The sequence below is a fragment of the Diplotaxodon limnothrissa genome, linkage group LG12 (assembly GCF_057381915.1).
Source record: "Diplotaxodon limnothrissa isolate DT_005_m linkage group LG12, D_limnothrissa_male_GT1.1, whole genome shotgun sequence".
Taxonomy (NCBI): domain Eukaryota; kingdom Metazoa; phylum Chordata; class Actinopteri; order Cichliformes; family Cichlidae; genus Diplotaxodon; species Diplotaxodon limnothrissa.
The window spans coordinates 3558385-3577737 of NC_140607.1; the positions used below are offsets into that span (position 1 = coordinate 3558385).

General features: G+C 39.8%; 1 protein-coding gene across 1 annotated transcript; it reads right to left on the bottom strand.

Moving 5' to 3' along the window:
- Positions 1–285: 285 nt before the first annotated feature.
- On the bottom strand, positions 286–18645 carry chfr (checkpoint with forkhead and ring finger domains, E3 ubiquitin protein ligase). The gene is made up of 18 exons (XM_085367040.1): positions 18570–18645; positions 17569–17764; positions 16736–16835; positions 14788–14897; positions 14628–14687; positions 14049–14207; positions 9590–9673; positions 9295–9442; positions 8436–8590; positions 8097–8259; positions 7762–7964; positions 5682–5798; positions 5282–5365; positions 4586–4656; positions 4336–4423; positions 4143–4250; positions 3931–4003; positions 286–3102 (listed from the first exon to the last, which is right to left on the bottom strand). Exons 2-18 carry the CDS (start codon positions 17669–17671, stop codon positions 3060–3062), a joined length of 1869 nt encoding a protein of 622 aa, XP_085223166.1. The 5' UTR covers positions 17672–17764; positions 18570–18645; the 3' UTR covers positions 286–3059.
- Between the last annotated feature and the right edge of the window lie 708 nt (positions 18646–19353).

Sequence of the window (19353 nt, forward strand, 5' to 3'; positions counted from 1 at the left end):
TAAAAGCATATTAAGTACCAATATACACCATTACATAGCATAAAGACAGAACTAGCATTCACAATAGTATTTAAAAAAAGTCAGTATGAATAAATGTAAAGTTTTAATAAAGGCAAAATCATTTGCAGCTTGTGTTGTTGATTAACTCAGAGCTACACAGAGTAAAAACTTGTTTGAAACCATTCAAAGTCAGAATGAAGATTTGCACTGAAATCACATGTTCAAAGGTTACAGAAACTCAAAGTTAACAAAAGCAAGTCAGTTTTTCTTTCAGGTATCATTTTTTTTAATGGTAAAGATTAACAGCAAAATCAGATCCATACGCATTTTTCAAAGACAATTGTAGAATACAACAGTGTGAAGAGACTTCTCATAATGAAAACCAAACACTTTCTGCATGTGCCAAGTGCTGATCACACTAGCAGTTGATTATAGTCCAGACTAATTGTTCAAATAGTGCATTGCAAATAGTTTTTAGGCATCCGAAAATTCGTTCATCTCTCGCACCGACAGATGTGCAGCTCTTAGCTGATGTTACTGTGACAGATGCCTGTTTGTTCCCACTTTCCTGGGAGCTGTGCTGAGGTAGAATGAAACCTGCCTCTTCCATACTGCTGAGCAGCTTGGTCCAGACTTTTGCACACAAAGTGAGTAAATATTTGCCTTAGTATACAACATAACAATCATTCCCCCCAAACACACACCATTCAAGGGAGAATGCAAAGCACTTCTCCAAAGTCCTCTAATACTAATTCCTGATTGGAGCGGCTTGGGACTGTTGTTGGCTTAGGGTCCCCAGATCTCCTGTAGGGAATAATTAAAACTCAGCCACTCTATCAGGGGATCGACCGGGCTTGTGCTGAGGGCCTGAGCTGCTGAGGAATGCTAACGTAGACGCACCATAACCGAGGGGGTAAAAGAAAGGACAAGAAACACCTAAACCACTAACGTAACAAATTCAAATCAGGAGCTCAGGCAGAGGCCAGGGAAACGCCCCATTCACAATTCAATTTTTCTATCAGTACGCTAATGAAAACCTGATGATTCCCAAACGACACGTTTCATCCACATTAACCGCAGAAAATGTTAATCTTAATAAACCACACTCGAGCAACTGGTTCAAATTATCAAGGAGATTTTTTTCTTGGCTACTGCATTTCTCCTTCACATCTCAGTCTGGAATGGAAGTTTTCATGATTACTCATCAGAGTTTATGAGCCTTACTTATATCCCATACACTGGATACAGTTTTCCCATGATGCTCGATATAATCCAGCAAAATAAAAATGAGCCGACAATATGTGCAAAGATTCTTAGCAGTAAAAAATAAACACTAAGATTTTTTTTAGACTCAGTACGTTTTTGTTTTCTCTTCAAGTCAACTAAAATACTACATAAATGTAGAAAAACAATACCACCAGTGAACTCACACAAAATGTACTGGATGACAGCTAACACCTGCTTTAACAGCTTCTACATCATCCTCCAGCACTTTCTACAGTGACTCTAGGTAAAAGTCAACTAACAGACTACTCCTTCATCCTTGTATTTAAATATAAGGCCCCTATGAGTGTGCACGCTTAAATCTGGCCACACTAAATAAGGCCATAAGAGGCTGATTTGTCAACCTTTACAGTAGACATCAAAAGTTCTCTGTGCATGTTTGCATGCGTTTCTGACACTTGGGTGATGATGAACAAATGGTCACTGGATTCAATAGGACTTAACAGAATTTTGAACCACCAAACATGGTTATACTGCAAATGAAACAAAAACCAGCAGCTTTCTGTACCTGAGGAAAGAACCAGAGAAAAACTGGACAAAATCCAACAAAGTCAACTAAGGTAAGCCTTAATAACACGTAGCTGCAATCACTGCAAATGACAACTTTACAACAGAATGCACTGTTGTGTTTGTATTGGCACAACTGTTCAGTAACTACATGCTGCAGGAGCAGTATGTCAAACCTCCATGCTACTAAAGATTTAACTATTACTAGCTGCTTGGAGTGCAATCTATTTTTCCCTCTGTTCTACGCAACCGTGCATTTCATCACAGATTAGCCCTTCCCACGCATCTCTCGCCAGGCGCTCCTCCTACTATACTTTAATCACTTTGGAGATGATTATCCAGAGCAAAAGCACACAACAGAGGCCCCCAGGCCCTCTGGCAGTGTTACAACTCAATGATCCCCTACCCACAGACAAAGTCCTACACAGATATCACATGGGATTACAAATCTACACCATTATGTGAAAGCTGCTTATACATGGCTTTTCACCTTTGCCTGGGAACAGACTAATGCCCTTGTGAAAAAGACCCTTGGAGGTTGTGCATTTACATTTAATAATATTGTTTAAATTCAGCAGTTTTGGTTCTCTTGGCCCAATAAACATGATACAATTTCTGTTACTTAACACTACTCATCATTGTTTCCCCCTAATGACATCAACATATTTTCATCAGCATCATGTTGCAGGAAGCTCTGGATTCTACACCGAGTAAGAGAGCTAATGAACATCAATACACATAAGGGCTATTAAGCCTCAACTTACCCAGGCTAAGGGGGTACATAGAAAGCGCTTGTAAGCATGTATGGCTCTAATCCATACAGATTGCCTTATTCGCATTATTTTTTTGTTGCACATGCTGGAGGACAGATTTATTAGGGAGAACCTAATTACTTCACCTTACAAATAAATGAACTGCTCAGGCAAATAATAGCTGATTACCCGCTTATGGCAGATAATGTAAGAAAAACAGATGAGAATTTAAATGGCAGCATTGTGTAAATTATCTATTAAGGTCTTCACTCCGAGAAGCAGCGTCACACATTTCTGAACTCTGCAATTAATTCTATATGAATGTGCATAGTGTTACTGAAGAGACACCCTTGCCACTGCTGTACATAGAGACTTGATTGTAATATCTGACTGGGATTATTGCATAAAGCGGTTAGCAACAATGGATGCAAAAAGTGATTGTGCCTCCTCGAATGTACGAGATGTTCAGTTATGTCAATTTGACACGGCTGAGGGAAGACGAGCCACGCTGCTGCTTCAGCTCTTGAAACGCGTCTGCTCACAGATGTGGTTGAATTTCCTGAAATTAAAATAAAGAGGGGGGAAAAGTGGTGTAAGATTTGCTTGTAAAGGCAAATGTCAAATGAGGTGAGAGGAACTAAAACAAGCTGGCACAGATCTTTAAAACATGAAGAATTATCTGGCAGTTTATACAAGGACTCCACCTAGTGGCAAGAGGAGTGAAAAACACCACGGTGTCTTGGAGCTCTAATGTTTTAATCGAGTGTAACGCACCGTTATACATCTTAACGCCATATTGAGAAACACTGCTACGTCTGCTAGACAGCCTGTAACAACACCATCAGGATCACTCAAAGATGCCACCATCTCCCAGCGTTTCCAACTGCACTAGAGCTGGGGTCATTAATCTGAGTTTCTGGGATAATTATCTTGTTATTTTAGGCAAATGGGACACTATTTTGTCAAGTGAATGCATTGTGCTTCCATATATTTATTACTAAAATAAATAAGTACTTGGCATTAGAGTATTAGTACCTAACCAAGCTGTAACTATTCAAAATAAGCGTATAAATGCATAGAAGCTGATCTGAAACGGCAAACAAACTCAATTTGCATAACGTTATCCATTTGACGTCCAATATACAATTATCATTATGCATGCATATCATATCAAATAGAAAAGCGGGGCACATATTAGTGTTACAGTGCATTTGCTTTGGGTTGCTGTGTGCAGTTGGGCTCCTTGGCATTATAATGATGACAACAATGACGGGCTTGCACTTCTTGCTGGTCAGCAGCTTTTTTTAATTAGATCTACTGACAGCAAGAAAAAATCTAAATGGCATTACATTACATAGTGTCAGCAACTTCAGTTTCACTGACTTACGCTGCATGATGCGCCTTCACCTGCGTGCGGCAGTTACGTCCCCAGTAACAGTCTGGACGAGACGTTACAGTAGCTGAAGACAGAATATTTAATGAGGTTAGTACAGCAAAGGTTTAGATATATTTAAAAAAAAAAGTTAAAAAAAAAAAAAAAAAAAAAAAAAAAGGAGCACTTGAACTTTTGTCACAAATTATTTAGTAGGATTTTCTGACCTGGCAATTCAGATGAAGGGATGTTCTGTCTGTATTTGTAGGCCAGCTCCTTGAAGGCTCGCAGGCCACAGCAGAAACACAGGATGGCGTTTGCAGAGATACGACAATCTGAGAGAAGATCGAGTGTTATTGCTCTGATTCTAAACAGCACTGTGTACAGTGCATCTGCAGCACTCACTTTCAGTGGACTCACCTGTCAGAAGGTAGTTTCCTTGCTGTAAACCCTGCAAAGAGTCCTTCAGCAGATCTTTCCAAGACTGCCCCCTGGAGGATAAGTAGTTCTGGTGGAAGGATGGAAAGAGTACATGCTGACATACAGGTCACAGGTTGTAAGATGACTGCATTTATTTGGTGCTTTACACCACTGCATTAACTATTGCACTGGAAATAAGTGGTCAACGAAAATACTGACTCATAAAACAATGGATACAAGTCCATCTTACCCGGAGGACCTCTGATTCGTAGTTATTGTTGTTCAGCGCACCATCCAGGCTTTTGTCAGTCAGGTTGAGGTCTGAAAAAATGCAAAGTGGATTTTAATTGTCAACATAATAATAACACTAATGAATTAGCTGATTCACAGTTCTCAGACCATTTCAAATTTTAATTTCAGAGTAAAAACAACAAACAGTTTTTGGAGAGTTTTTTTAAATGTGTTAAAAAGACAACAGTTGACAACAAAAAGGCTTTGAATGGGAATGAGTGCTGTTTTTCTTAAGGTAATGAATTTCAGATACTGTTCATCTGCTGCAAATACTGTGTTTTTACAGTATTGTGTAAAGCTCTTTAGGAGTAGTGCTTTATCTCAACTGTTTAGCTGCTACAGTACTGTACTTAATGAACTCTTATTATTGAAAAACATACCAGTTATAGTTTAATGCCTCTAATAATAATAATAATACATTTTCAGAGTGTTAGATCATACACTGTATTCACCATAAAATAATGCTACGTCTAGTGTTTAGGATTTTTGTAAACATAGTTCATATAATAGGAAAAAAGAAAAATACAAATATTGGATTTGGGCACTATTCAGGATTCAGTCCTTTCAATTAGAGGCCAAAACAAATCCCACAAGGGTGAAGGTTTACAGTGAACACAGGATATCCTGGAGCTATTTCGCTCAAACAGATACATACCACAGAATCGAGCCAGACAGCCCTGACAACCGATCCTCTGGCAACCCCAGTACATATGACAGAAAGGTCGTTGGCACAGCACACCTGCCAAAACACCACAAATCATCCATCTAAGGTGCAAAAAAATCGATTTATAGATATGATATGACTCACAAATTTGGAATTTATCCATCAGTCGATTCTATATAGAATACATACCACAAGGCTACATAAACAGAGCAGCCTTACACAGTCCACTGTGCACCGGCTTACAGTCTTGTATTATCTGACATGATCTCTTTGCATTTCACTATAGTTGCATGCAAATTTCTGAGTGACAGTCAAATCGTAGTCAATCATATTCAGTCAACGCAGACGTTACATTTCAGCAGACGGACTAACAGGTGTTGATGCCACTCACATTGTTGAGCAATAACCTGCTGGTTGCCGAGCTCGGCCCGTCTGTCTGGCATTGGCTGGAGGCAGCAGGTGCATATGAGATGGCAGCCCTGAGGGGGGCAGCGGTACTCCTGAGGAGCTGCAGGCAGGAAAGAAGTGTTGGACAAGAGCCAAGATGCAAAGATGTGTTAGCAAATCAGGAGAAATGTTGCTGTTGTGCTAAAGGGGGCTTTAACATGCACTGTCTGACCACACAATCATTCTTGTTTAACGCGTTTGGTGTTAGAGTGCCAACCACAAAGACGCCTATTTATTAGGGGTGCAACGATACACAAAATTCACGGTTCGGTTCGATACTTTGGTGTCACGGTTCGATATTTTTTCGATACAAAAAAATGTTCATGCCTTTTTAATTTGTCATTTATTAAAATTATAAATATATATTTTAACTCAAAAGTACAGTTTTTAAATTTAACCCTAACCCTTGTGCGTGTTTTTTATTTTGACAGCGAATGCGCACCTGCGGACCACTTATGTGCAGCCCTGGTTATTTAGCTCGTCATATTGCAGCCACAGAAATTCTTTTGTCCATGAAACCATAAAGCTGCACTTTCTTTTTGCCTTATAGTCTGATTTGTCATAACCTCTCCGTTTTGTGGTAAGCTTTTCTTTGGCTGTCACTTCTTCACCCTGACCTGTCTTATTTGGCTCAGCAGAACTAAAATATATATCCTGCTGCTTTTACACACGCACTCACATAAGCTCAGCGATTCTCTGCGCGATCAACCTCTCACATGTTTAAGCTGCGGGAGATTTCACTTGTCATGTTTGCATAGTAAGCTAACGATTAATAAGACGATGTCAGAGGAATTGGTGCACAAATTATCATCACTCACAGATCAGTGCTGTCCTCTCTATACACAGTTCGCACGATTGCAAAGTGAAAGCAAAAAAACAAGCGCAAATTCAAACGCGACTTCAATATGTCACATATTGACAGTGGCTCACCGATGCCAATGACATAATTACCCAGCTACATTTCTGAAAGAATGCAAAAGCATTGACATATATTTTTCCTACAATAGCCCGACGGGCAGGGAAGAGATAGATTTTGGTAGCCCGACTGAAAAAATCGCTAGCTCCAGGACGTCAGGCTAGCGATATTGCGAGCCCTGTATCTGATTGAGGAATCACTCATCTTTGGAAAAGAGAGTTTATTACAGAGAAATGTCTCTTTCCAAAATAAAAGCTATACTATCCGCTTCTTCTGGGCTATATTCTCAGCAGCATAAGGAGAATCATGTGCTAACAGCTGTCTAAATGACTCGGCTAAAGTTAGTAGCATGCTTGTTGTTTTTGTCTTTGCACTAGGATGATGTCGGCGTAAATGTGCAGTCATATTCGTTGTGTTCCCACTAGTGCTTTCAGGTTAATCTCGTTGAAATGACCTTAACGCCACAACACGGCAAATCTCCGTTAACGAGCTACCGCCGATCGCCCCGTGCATGGGGCTAGACGGCCAACACGTTAACGAGCTAACTGCGCTAACACACTAGTTCCCACCCATGTAATTGAGCATTGCATGGCACATCCAACATACTGTTTTACTTTAGTCCATGACTCGCTTACCTTCAGGGTCATACGTCACATGAAAACCAAAATAATTCCAAACGCCAGATCTGAATGAGGGTGGGGGAGGTCCATGTTGCAAGGAGAGCTTAACTTCTGTCTCGCTAGCTTGCCCTGCGCTCTTCCTTCTGACTATGCTGTCTGTGTTGAGCGCTCAGTGGATCTGCGCTCGACAGTGCAGCCTAGGCGGAGTAGTCGAACGCAGAGTCACTGAGCGCTCAACACAGACAGCATCGTCAGAAGGAAAGTTGATAAAATAAATTACAAATGTTGTATTGTTCGATACATATGCGTACCGAACCGAAAGCACTGTATCGAACGGTTCAATATCGATACGAATATCGTTGCACCCCTACTATTTATGCCACTATTTACAGAAAAACAGACAGTGGTGACACGACGGCATCTATAGCTGAGCAATAGCAGTTATTTTATTACATTTCCTAAAATCTTTGATTTTTCCTCTAACTTACACTCATTATTATTATCCGAGGATGTTGAGGGCATCTCTGCTGAGGCCTTTGCAGCCGCCTCCTCGCTAACTGGGTTGGGAGGTGGAGGCATAGGCTGTAGACTTGGCAGACCGGGGAACCAGTAGCTTGAGCTCGAAGCAAAGAGGAGCTGGTTCACATCACTCCTGTAGCCAGGACACTGTCTGCACATCACCAGAGGCTGACTGGAGACAAGGAGCCATCACAATAAGATTTTGTTCGCTACAACACCTATCTAAAATGATTTTACAGAAAAATATGATTTGAAACAACAGAAGAAACAAAACTACATGTCAGGTTTATTACTGATTTATTACCTGATATCTGAGGAGTCACTGTCATTATCAGAGAGCTCAAAGAGGTAATCTGAACTGCCCTCTTCATCAGAGAAAGAGCGCTCAACTTTTGGCTGCAACATGTCCTGAGTTATCTTGTTACGGCTGTCCATGCTTTTCAGGTCGTCCTCGCTGCGACACTTTTCTGTGGGACAGTTTGTTTAGAATGAGCTCATTAAGGAAATCAAGTAAAGTTAAGTGCGCCGATCTCTCGTGTTTCATCAATGGTACACAAAAAGACAAAAATCTGTGCAGGTTTACAGTGGCTGAGGGCAAAGAGCAAAATAAGACTTAAAAAAAAGGGGGGTCCACTGTGCACACCTGGATGCTGGATGAGGTAGGCCTCTACCAGGTTGTTGAGAATGTGGTTTTTATGAATCCTCTCCACAGGGCAGCGGCAGGTGGGGCAAAGGGAAGAGCGTTCCATCCAGCCAGAATAGCAGGCAGCACAGAAGACATGCATGCAAGGCTGCAAACTACAGGAAAAAAAGAAAAAACCAAACCCACACCTTTATTGGCATAGGATCAGACATTCCCAACAGCTGGAAGCTGCAAAGAGATTAACCAGGTTCTACCATTTAATAATGATCCTAGTCATTGCTCCATGAGCATTGCTGGAGGTGAGGTAAATGAGGAAGCACCCTGGTGAGACTTTCTACTTGGTTCCCACCATACTGCTCACTCACATCACTCTAAACACCTTGGACCAGGCACATAAAGGACTATTTCTACCGCCAATAGAAAGTATAGCTACCTGCTATCTACATGCAACTACTTTCATATCGCTGCAAACGACTACCATAGCTGCACTACACCTAGACAGGGTAATTTGCACCGTGCGGGTTTTACAGCTCCATCCAATGGCTTCATTTAGGGAAATGTGACCACCTGTTATTGTTCTTGGTTTCTACCTAAAGGCAGAAATTATAGCGATCTCATGCACACTGAGATACTGTTCAATTGTAATGGAAAGCGACTGAAATTGAGTAGTCTAGTTAAGTACCAGTAGAAAAGAGGCTAAAGCGAGCGACAGGTCAACACCCTGTGTGCTTTGTTTCAAGCTTGTTAGAATTGCACAAACACTATTTTTGCCACATATACTGTTGGGCAGAAGCAGACACCTTCTTTTTATTTTTATTGTAACTTAAACATGAAAGGAAAAAGAAATAAATCAGGTCACCTGACACAGTCATGTAGCAGGTCCTGGCAGATAACACATGTCAAGCTTTCCTCCATCTTATCCGTCTTAGTCCCTTCTACTGGTGGTTTTGAGGAACTAACCACTTCTGGCCTTGAGCTGCATGGCACACCTAATTCATAAGATTTATCTGTAAACACAGTAGGTGCACATTATAAATCAGAACACACACAAAGCGTGAGATTAAAATGAAATGTGGCTTGGAACATGATGGCTCTGACAAAATCAGAGAAGTTAAGGGAATCTAGTTTAATCTCAAAGTAACATATTCATTAACCATCATCGGTTTTCCTCCTCTTGCTTGTTGGCTCCAGGTTTTCTGTTTCTTCCTCCTGTGTAGTGGTTGGATCGTTAGCTTGGCCTAATGAGACAAAAGAACAACAGTTGTGGGTCAAATAATGACTTCAATGCTCTAAACTACTTGTTTTTAATAGATAACAGATTACAACATTTTCCAATTAAGTTTAGTCTGGTCTAAATTTATTGGATCAACCAATACATGACTATCCATCCATCTCTCTCTCTTTATTTTTTTAGTGCAAGTGGAACATGAAAATTATACTGTAGACCGTTTTACAGCTGTATTTTAAATAATCCCACAAACTTTCAAGGATAAACAAAAGCAAACTACCAGACATTCAGTCAACTGTGGTTCAAGCAAATAAATAATACATAAATAAACAAATACAAATTCTGAGAAACACAAGAGCCGTATTATATAAACGAGGTGGCCAGTGAGGCTCGTATATGGATCAGCTGTGCTACTTGACCAGAAACCTGATGTGGTAGCAAAGTATGACACCAGTGTCCAGTTTACTAAATCCATTTATTTTTGACGTAAGCATTGTTCTGTAATGTTGCCGAGATCACATTTGCAGTTAAGTGCATTTAGTGGTGGTGAGCGCGACTTTATGTGTTTGTAGGAGTCTTTAATCCCATCAAACTTCAGACACGCTGGTCGGCACTGCAGCTCTATGTTAAAACACATATCAACTCCAAGTGCTCTAACCTACAACAAACGTGTCATGCTGAAAAAATAAACAGCACTTACTTACCAACCTGTTGGAAACAAATGATACCAACCTGGCTTTTTGTGAAACTTTCAGACTGTTCTCTTTTTAAAATCACGTTTATTCATTTTAAATCAGGTAAGTTATTTTGAGTGTGAACACAAGGTACCAGCAGCCCAGCTGTCTAAGCTGGTGTAAGATAAGGAACATTTACTTAGTTTGAATTAAAAAAATAAAATAAAGTCATATTGTGAGGTTCTATTGAGCAGACAGTGTCACTTGGTAATCTGTGACCAGCTAACATGGTTGTGTGTCCCGAATAATGAGCAGGTGTTAAACAGCTGAGGGTGTACAAGATGTATGCAGGTAACACAAGTGTTTCCATGGAGCTGATCTGTTAGCCTAACCTGATATGACCAACTATTCCAGCCACGTGATTGGTTCAGCATGGTATTATTCTCATTGGCCTTTTGTGTTCTGGCAAAACATGGATGAAATGACTTCTATTGACCATGTATCATAACTCTGCTGAGGATAGCTTCTTTTACCATAATCATCTTTGTTTATTTACTGCAGAGAGTGACTGTAAAGAAAATGGCACCGTACCAGCAGAGTACTCTGAACCTAAGATTTCAAGATTGAGAAACAAATCAATACACAAAGCAGATGAAAGCAGACAGAAATGGCAGTTAAACACCGGGCCAGATATAATCAAATTCAAATTCAAATTTCAAATTCAAATTTTATTTGTCACGTACACAGTCATACACAGTACGATATGTAGTGAAATGCTTGGACAACTGCTCGTGACCTAAAGAAAACAAAAAAAGGAAAAGGCTATGAATAAGATAGGAAATAAATATGAAAAATTAAAAAGGGTAAATTTAACTAGGAAGGAATAGAATATAAATTAAGGTTAAAAATGAAATAACTGTACAACACAAATTAGAATGAAGGGTAAATTTAACTGGGAAGAATAAGATAAAGATAAATATATAAATTAAAGTTGAAAATAAAATAACTGTACAACAAAATACACAATACACAATATAGAACTATATAAGAATGTATGAAGAAATCTAAATATAAATAAATATATACACAATAACAGCAGCTGTACAAGTATTAACCGGAAATGAAGAATATAGTGACCAGTGTTGTGCAAAACCAAAGTCCAGAAAGTCCAGTGTGTGTGTAAGAACTGTATGTGTGGGTCAGTACTGTAATCAATAATGACCAGCTGGACACGTGCCAAACAATAAAGCTGAATTAGCGTAAAGTTCAGTATTGATCAGCTGTAAATCATCTTCTTCCCTCACTAACTGTAATCAGAGTTTCAAAAAGCAGCACAGAGTCCTCACAGCTCACTGTCTGCTCCTCTACAGCAGTTAATCATCCGTCACACTGTCAAAACACATGAGCTGGTGGTACCAATTTATGTCAGAACAATTACATTATTATTATTCTCAATATTCATTTCTACAACTATATTTTACTAAACACCTGCAATATTATAATTTTTTAAAGCAATAACAACCAGACTTTAGACAGCTAAAACAAACTACACAGGGACTATATTAATATAACCTATTTGGTGGCTGCCTTCCAGAGGAATTAGAGAAATTGGGAAAATGGGAATGCCAGTTTTAGTCCACGTTTATTGGACTCTCTCCATCAAAGAGCTGAAGCTACATGTGGAACAAAAGCAGGAGAAAACTGCTCACATTGCTCTGCTCAGAAGTACAGAAAGCCACCAAATAGCATCTCTACTGCTCAGCAATTAACACATATTTTACTTGTCTCATCTGGAGAAAATAGTATTGTTGTCTTTCTAAGGAGTTCCCTGCAACAAACTTCTGAGAGCCATGACCACAGAACACTATTCCCACCAAAGCAATCTAAAGATCCTGTAGTTAGTCCATGCAGCAGGCACAAGGGGCTTTGTATACCTCAAATGCAGAGTGTACCGGGGATTTATCTGAAACACACTTTTATTAAACGCTGCCATTTTTCCTAATAGAGATGCACCGATTGACCAATTTTCAGTGTTCTGAGTCAGACCAACCGGCTGGTCACCCTCCCATATATCAGATGCTCAACACACACTCACAGCAGCCACAAGCTAACATGTAGCTAGCATGGAAGCTCTTCAACGTGACTGAAAACATGAAGTTTGGTAAAGCATGAAAATATTCTTAACAGCAAACCTGATCAGACGCTGAAATCACCTTCCCTCATTAACATGGAAATTTAAAAACACGCTAACAAGAATAAAGTGGCTAAAGGTAAAAATATCTCCAGCTCAAAGCCACAAACCAGTATGAGCCTTCAGTATGAAAAAAAGCAGTTAGAAGTAGAAAACTGTGACGAGTGGAAAGAAGAACAAGGCTGATGTTATAAACATACTAGAAAATGATGTGAGAACATGGCATTCGTCGTTTTTTATGAATCTGTTGCACCTGTGTTTGGTTGGTAAGGTAAATTATATCAGATTCAGGCAGGTATAGCAGCTCATCTCCATTTAATTATCTGTCCCTCCTTCCAGTAGCAGAAGCTTTCACTGTAGCTGTTTGAGTGAGAGAAAATCTCGTAACTTACTGCAGTTTAGGGGAATTTATAAAGTGCACCTATAATTTCTAATTAACTGGTCATGTGTAAACAGCCTGATGTCTTATTCTAAATTCCTCACATTAGCCCTTTTAATATTTTACAGTGTAGAAATGTTGTAATTGATGACCCATCCTGTGAGATCAATTAGATACATTTCCTGAAACACCAACACAAAGACTGTCCTCCAGCTTTACTGATCTCACTTGGAGTAAATACAAAGCAAAAAGAATAGAATTTCAACTTCAATACTTATATATCACTGATAAACCATTTCTGAGGTCATGGGGGGTTATTATTTATTAAAAGATAACTACAAACATGTGAATGTGGTGCTTTTTGTTTTGTCAGAAGTTGCAACACTTGAGTTTCTCATCTTAATGTTCTTTGATTTAAAGCTGAAATATTTTGAAACAGCGTTCCATCAGTTTCTTTATGCACCAAAACCGGTCAGAGAGACTCTGCACTTGTTTTTAACACCAAATCCAAACAAGTAACCGGAGCAAATGAGAAAATTAAAATAAGAAGACAGCGCAGTGAGTGAATGAGTAGGCGAGGCAACGTGTCCCACTGCAGTGAGTGTGTCAGCTTGCTGTCTGACAGAAGAGTGGGCGAGAAAGCGCAGGTGCTATCAGTGTTCAGTGCTGTGTCAAATCTGTATTTAGGTATTGTAATATTTCAGAAAAAAATGCTTTTTGTGTTTGGCCCTGGAGCAGGTCATCTATTAATCGGAAGGTTGGTGGTTCGACCGCTGGCTGCTAAAGTCTGCATGCCAGAGCATATCCTTGGGAAGGCTGCTCCTGGATCATCACAATGTTAGCTAGAAAGCACTTGGACATACAAAGGAGTGCTTGTGTGAATGAAGCATGTTGTATAAAGAGCTCAAGTGTTCAAGTAGAGTAGAAACATGCTATATAAGAAGCGGCCCATTTATCATTTCATTCAAAAGACGTGGCTGTTAACTCTTTTTCTATTTGAAGACTTAAAGTAATTTAGAGAAGCTCCAAACGGTAAATGTACATAATGTAAGACTTTAAAGAGTGATTTTTAATCTTATGAATACTCCCCGCTGTCCTTTTGCACACCAACCTTTTAAAAGTGCGTGAGTAGAGAACCCACCAGTCACAGGAGAGCCTGTGGTTGCCATGGCACCAGAAGAGTAAGCAGTCTCAATACAGAAGTGTGAAGCAGAGGTAGAGGGTTGAGGTTCCTCCTGAGTTGCATCCCGAGGAGCCTTTGAGAGCATTACAGGCTCTACAGAGAGGGCCATCTCTGAACCTGGAAGAGGAGGAGGACGGCTGTGGGCTGAAGTCTGAGTACAGAGTGGGAGATGACTAACAAAACAAACAGAAGTAAAGATCTACAGAGTTCAGCCACAACATTAAAATCACAGACAGATGAAGTGACTCGTTTTGATCGTGTTGCTTTTGTGTAATATGCTGCTGGTGAACAGTAGCCCATTCCATTCGTGTAACTAAGTGGCATGTACCACCCACCAAGCACTGATACCGACCAGCTCTGGACACCACAGGACACTTTAAGGACAGGCAGGGCTCCCAGAAACTGAGTGTGTTTTGGTAGCACAAAGGGGTACCTTCACAACATTAGCCAGGTGGTTTTAATGTTGTGTGTTGTGGCTGGTTTGTGTAATTAGCTCCTTTTGACAAATTAACTGTGGGGAACTACTCAGGTACTCACCATAATTGTGTTGTGAAGCGGTTTGATCCAGTTTGATGGAGTGGTAAACATAGGCGATGTCTACAGGGTGACAAGAGCACACAGCGTACGCGTTTTTGTCTTCATATACACACATACAAAATAATATATCATTGTTATAGTTCACAAATTCAAAACTCACTTTGTTCAGGTTCACTTTTCCTGTACACAAAGTAGATGACATCGCCATTCTGCAGCATGTGAGTTTGTTTCTTGACCAGTTTGGACATGTTGATCACTGTGCCATTAGTGCTACGGACAGACAGACATGATATTTAACTATACTGCTTATACTAGGGCTGCTCAATTAATCGAATTTTAATCACGATTACGATCTGGGCTTTCAACGATCATTAAAAATGACTGAGCCGATTATTAGCCCCTCCCTCGTGCTTTCCTCTCGCGCTGCTCCGTGTGACAAATCGAGCGCACCTCTCTGCGTTTCGAACACGTGTCACAACAATTAAGAGCAGCGGTCTCCAACCTTTTTTGCGCCACGGACCGGTTTATGCCCGACAATATTTTCATGGACCGGCCTTTAAGGTGTCGCGGATAAATACAACAAAATAAAACTAGTACCGGTACCGAAAAAAATTAGATTTATTCATAACACACGTGAAAAGACCCAGGAAAACGGAGTTAACGATAAAAACGATAACAAAATAACGCTGACAACCCTGAAAACCATACATTTCACACCTGAGCCTCAACTCTCGCGGCCCGGTACCAAACGACTCACGGACCGGTACCGGTCCGAGGCCCGGGGGTTGGGGACCGCTGATTAAGAGGACCCGAGGGAAGCTCGGAAAGCTCAGCAGAAGTTATTTGGAGAGGAGAGTGACTGCTGTTGGTTGAAAAGAGAGGTAAAAAACTTCAGTGGTGTGGAAACATTATGGGTTCAGTCAGACGTGGGTCAAGTAGACATAGTGTGTAAACTTTGCTACGGTGTCGTAGCTGCACCACAGAGCAACACTGCAAAGTTCACTAAACATAGATGTTTACATTTTTCATTGATTTCTTATATTGCAAACATTTGCACTGTTATCAGTATTTGCACACTATTTTATATATATTTTTGACAATCTTTAAAGTCATTATTCAATACATTGTTATTGTTAAATATCGTCAAATAATCGAGATCTCAATATCAGTGAAAATAATCGTGATTATCATTTTTGCCATAATAGAGCAGCCCTAGCTTATACGTCTGCTTTACAAAGGGGCATTATGAACAAATACGAACTAATGCTCACCATGTCCCACTTAAATATTCAGTGTGTGAACTGTCCATTTTTGTACTAGGTAGTGAAGATGTGCATTTTTTTGCAGCGGGGGAAAAAAAACTGATCCAGCAGAGTGATATTGTGGTCATATTGTATCAATACAGGCCTCCGTATATCAACACTTTATTAAATGAATTGAAAAATCTCTGAGAATAGAACAAGCAGTCATCTCATGTGCCACTATCCAAACAAACTTACATTAAATCAGCTCAACTGAAAAATCAACACTCTTATCTTGACAAAACTGCCTCCTAATAAACAACAGTTTTTGATTCCAAGGCGATTACACAGGTCACCTGATAAAAGGCAACCTTTCTGCAAACAGTCACAGTCTGACTTGTACTGACTGCAGTCACTCTCAGACAGACTGTCAAAAGTTTGCAAACAACTGCGGTCTAATTTATAAATGCCTACATGTTGCCATCAGTCTGAATGAGTCTTTGTTAATGAGCACATCTCGAGGGGACTCGATTCAGCTGGCTGCCAGCTGCTTGTATTCCTATAAAACAGGAAGGTGGCTTAATATATTGTTTAAAATCGCAAAATCTATAATAGGCTAGCAAGTTACGATGCTCTCAGATTAATGGAAAAAAGTGAATGACTGAAAAGGAGCTTTAAAGTGTATGCGTCTCCTTTTTCTTTTCCCTCTATCTCAGTAGGACATTCTCAACCTGGTGGTACACGTTTCTGATAACTCCCAGTGTCTTTTCAACCAACTTCTTCTAAGAGTTTTATTTCTACTCAACGGTGCAGCAGAGAGCTTATTATTTGATGATATGAGTGGTACAAAAGTTCAGCCTGGAGTACCTCATGTCTTCAAGCCACACCAGCCCTGAGCTTTCATCTTTCACAATCTTGCAGTGCTCCCCTGAGACAAGTTTATTCGCTGGAAAGGAAAGATAACATCCTGGAAACAAAAAAATGAAAATTGCTATCATGAAAATATAGAAATTCCTAGTTTTTCTGCTTTTAAAAGCCCATCTCGAGAGAACATTATAGGTTATAAAAGGCACCTGTAAACCATTACAGCACAAACATATTTTTAAATCCCCCTCCACCAAACATTCTATAACAATGCTTCATTAATCCAATACTATCTATATTGAGTTTTTAATCTTTAGCCAAATTTAAGCCTTTAAAAACATCGCATGTTATACCTGAAATTGTGCTGCTGTGACATTTTTAAATCATTCACTGCCCAGACATAAGCAAACTAATTAAACCTAGCAGTTTTGCATTGCAAAAAGGCAGACCCCCAAAAAGCACTCGACAACAAAAGCAGACACAGGGGGAATTATAGACCTAACCTTTTCTTTAGTAAAAACCCAAACAAAAAAAAAAATCTACTTAATATTCTGCACGCATGTTCTCGATGGATGTCTTTTGTTCTCATCACAAGGGCCTGTCTAAGTTTGGTTCACTAAAAGAAAGCTTTGTGTTTTCAAGGGGGAGGTTTCAAAAGCTCCAGACACTGACAGCAACGTCTGCGCTCCTGACAGGACTGTCATTTGTTAATAGGCATCAGAAAATTAAGCGTTTCAAAACAAAAGGAGATAAAAACAAAGCAAAACAAACAAAAAAAATGCATTGAATTTAATGCCAATCGTTTCTCGTTCCCAAACACAGTCAAACTTAACCACCTTTTTTTCTGCCAACCGTGCATTCACTGTTGAACAGCATCACAGTTTCACTGGAGTCCACTTTGACAAGCTTCCCCCACGCTCGTCCTCTCCTACTGTCCATGTCCCAGGATGCGTTGTTGTGTTTCTTCCCCCCCTTTTTCTACAGAAGTTAAGAGAAAACAAGTTTCACTTTGGCGTTTTTTCAGGGGATTTCCTAGAAACATGGTAGCAGAGAGAAAGTGAAATTAAATTTCTGCCTATGATAAAATTACAAAGCTCTTTAATTTCTTCGTCACTCACACCAACTATTAACAGTTAACAAGAAGCAAATGCTTACATTTAAAAACACTGGTGTTCTTATAGACACTAATAATAATTAGAAATTATTTTTTTCAGATTAACACACAAGAGCCATACGTCAACCCAGCATTTATTTTACTAAGCTTGTTTTTTTGGTTTTTTTTTTTTTTTTAATATTTTATCATTACTTTTTAAGCCGAATAATTCTTCGAACTGTGTTTATGAAGTCCTGTTAAACATATCTAGTTTTAAACATGTTTACGTGTAGGATGAGTTTACAAACAGACTAAACACGTTAGTGCAGAAATGCACATTATTACATCAGCGAAGCTACATTAAACTGAACGAATCTCTCATGAAGTTTGGTACGAAATGATGGGGGGGAAGACCCCCCCCTAACGACACTGGGCTTAGCTTGACATACGTGAGTTTGCCTGCTACATAGCTAAACTACTAGCTGACTATGCTCTGCTACATGTTAGGGGGGGAAAGGTTATTTCAACTGTCAGCTATCAAGGTGACAACTTCTTAAATACGAGGTGCGGCGAGTTACCAACACACACGTATACACACACAACTTCAATAATAAGCTAACGCGACTGCTAACATTAGCAGCCGTTCATATTTTGCGACCAAGACAAAAACGGGAGTACTTCGGTGCGAGTACTAGCAATGTCTGTAACGTCGTTTATATGTCGTGTCGGAAACGGTTTCCCTACCGTCAAAAGCTTAGTTTGTTATCCCAGAAGCTGCGTGAAAACGAGCTTCTCCCGTTCATGTTCCAACTAGCTTCAGGCACAAGATGCACTTCCTGCCCAGCTTTGGGTTGACCGTCATCAGCTGATGGAGGAGGGGCACGTCGTGGATTCACTGGGTTCAACTTCCCACAGACTGCGCGTCTCCTCTGGTATCAATACGACACCAAGTAAAAACAGGGCCAGTATTTCCAATACAGATACTTTACTTTTATTATATAAAGGCAGCTTATGTAGGTGAGAGCAGCGTGTCACGATTTAGGAGGCGAATTATCATCAATTTGCAAATTCTGAACACATTTTAATGACCACCAAGTCCCTGCGATTTTTTCTATCCCACAATTCTTGGTTAACACAACAAAACACATCTTTCAGCTTTTCATGGGTTTGAAACCGAGATTTTTTAGAGAGCTGGAATACAAATGGTAATGTAAATATTTTTGATTGTTTAAGTTACTGTAGGCTATAAATAAAACAGATGTAACAATCAACACAAAAAGGCTAATTTGAGGCTTATTTTTCCTTTCCAAAAAAAAACAAAACAAAAAACCAGAAGGCTGTTTTGATGAAAAGTATTGATCCTAGTATTGATCTGACACCAATACCAGCGGTGGTATCTATAGAATCAATATTTGGATTGATCTGCCCACCTCTGGGTTCTAGATGAGATACTCTCCCCCCCCCCCTTATACGCACACTTAGAGCTGAAGCACCTGGCTGTCCTCCACTGCTGACAGGTAACGATGAG

Excerpts from the sequence above, each read along its gene's own strand:
- chfr (XM_085367040.1), bottom strand. The coding sequence starts at position 17,671 with ATGGACAGTAGGAGAGGACGAGCGTGGGGGAAGCTTGTCAAAGTGGAC. Across the intron at positions 4,424-4,585 it reads ACGAATCAGAGGTCCTCCGG|AACTACTTATCCTCCAGGGG; the intron begins GTAAGATGGACT and ends TCCTTCCACCAG. Across the intron at positions 3,103-3,930 it reads GTGAAGGCGCATCATGCAGC|GAAATTCAACCACATCTGTG; the intron begins GTAAGTCAGTGA and ends TTTTAATTTCAG.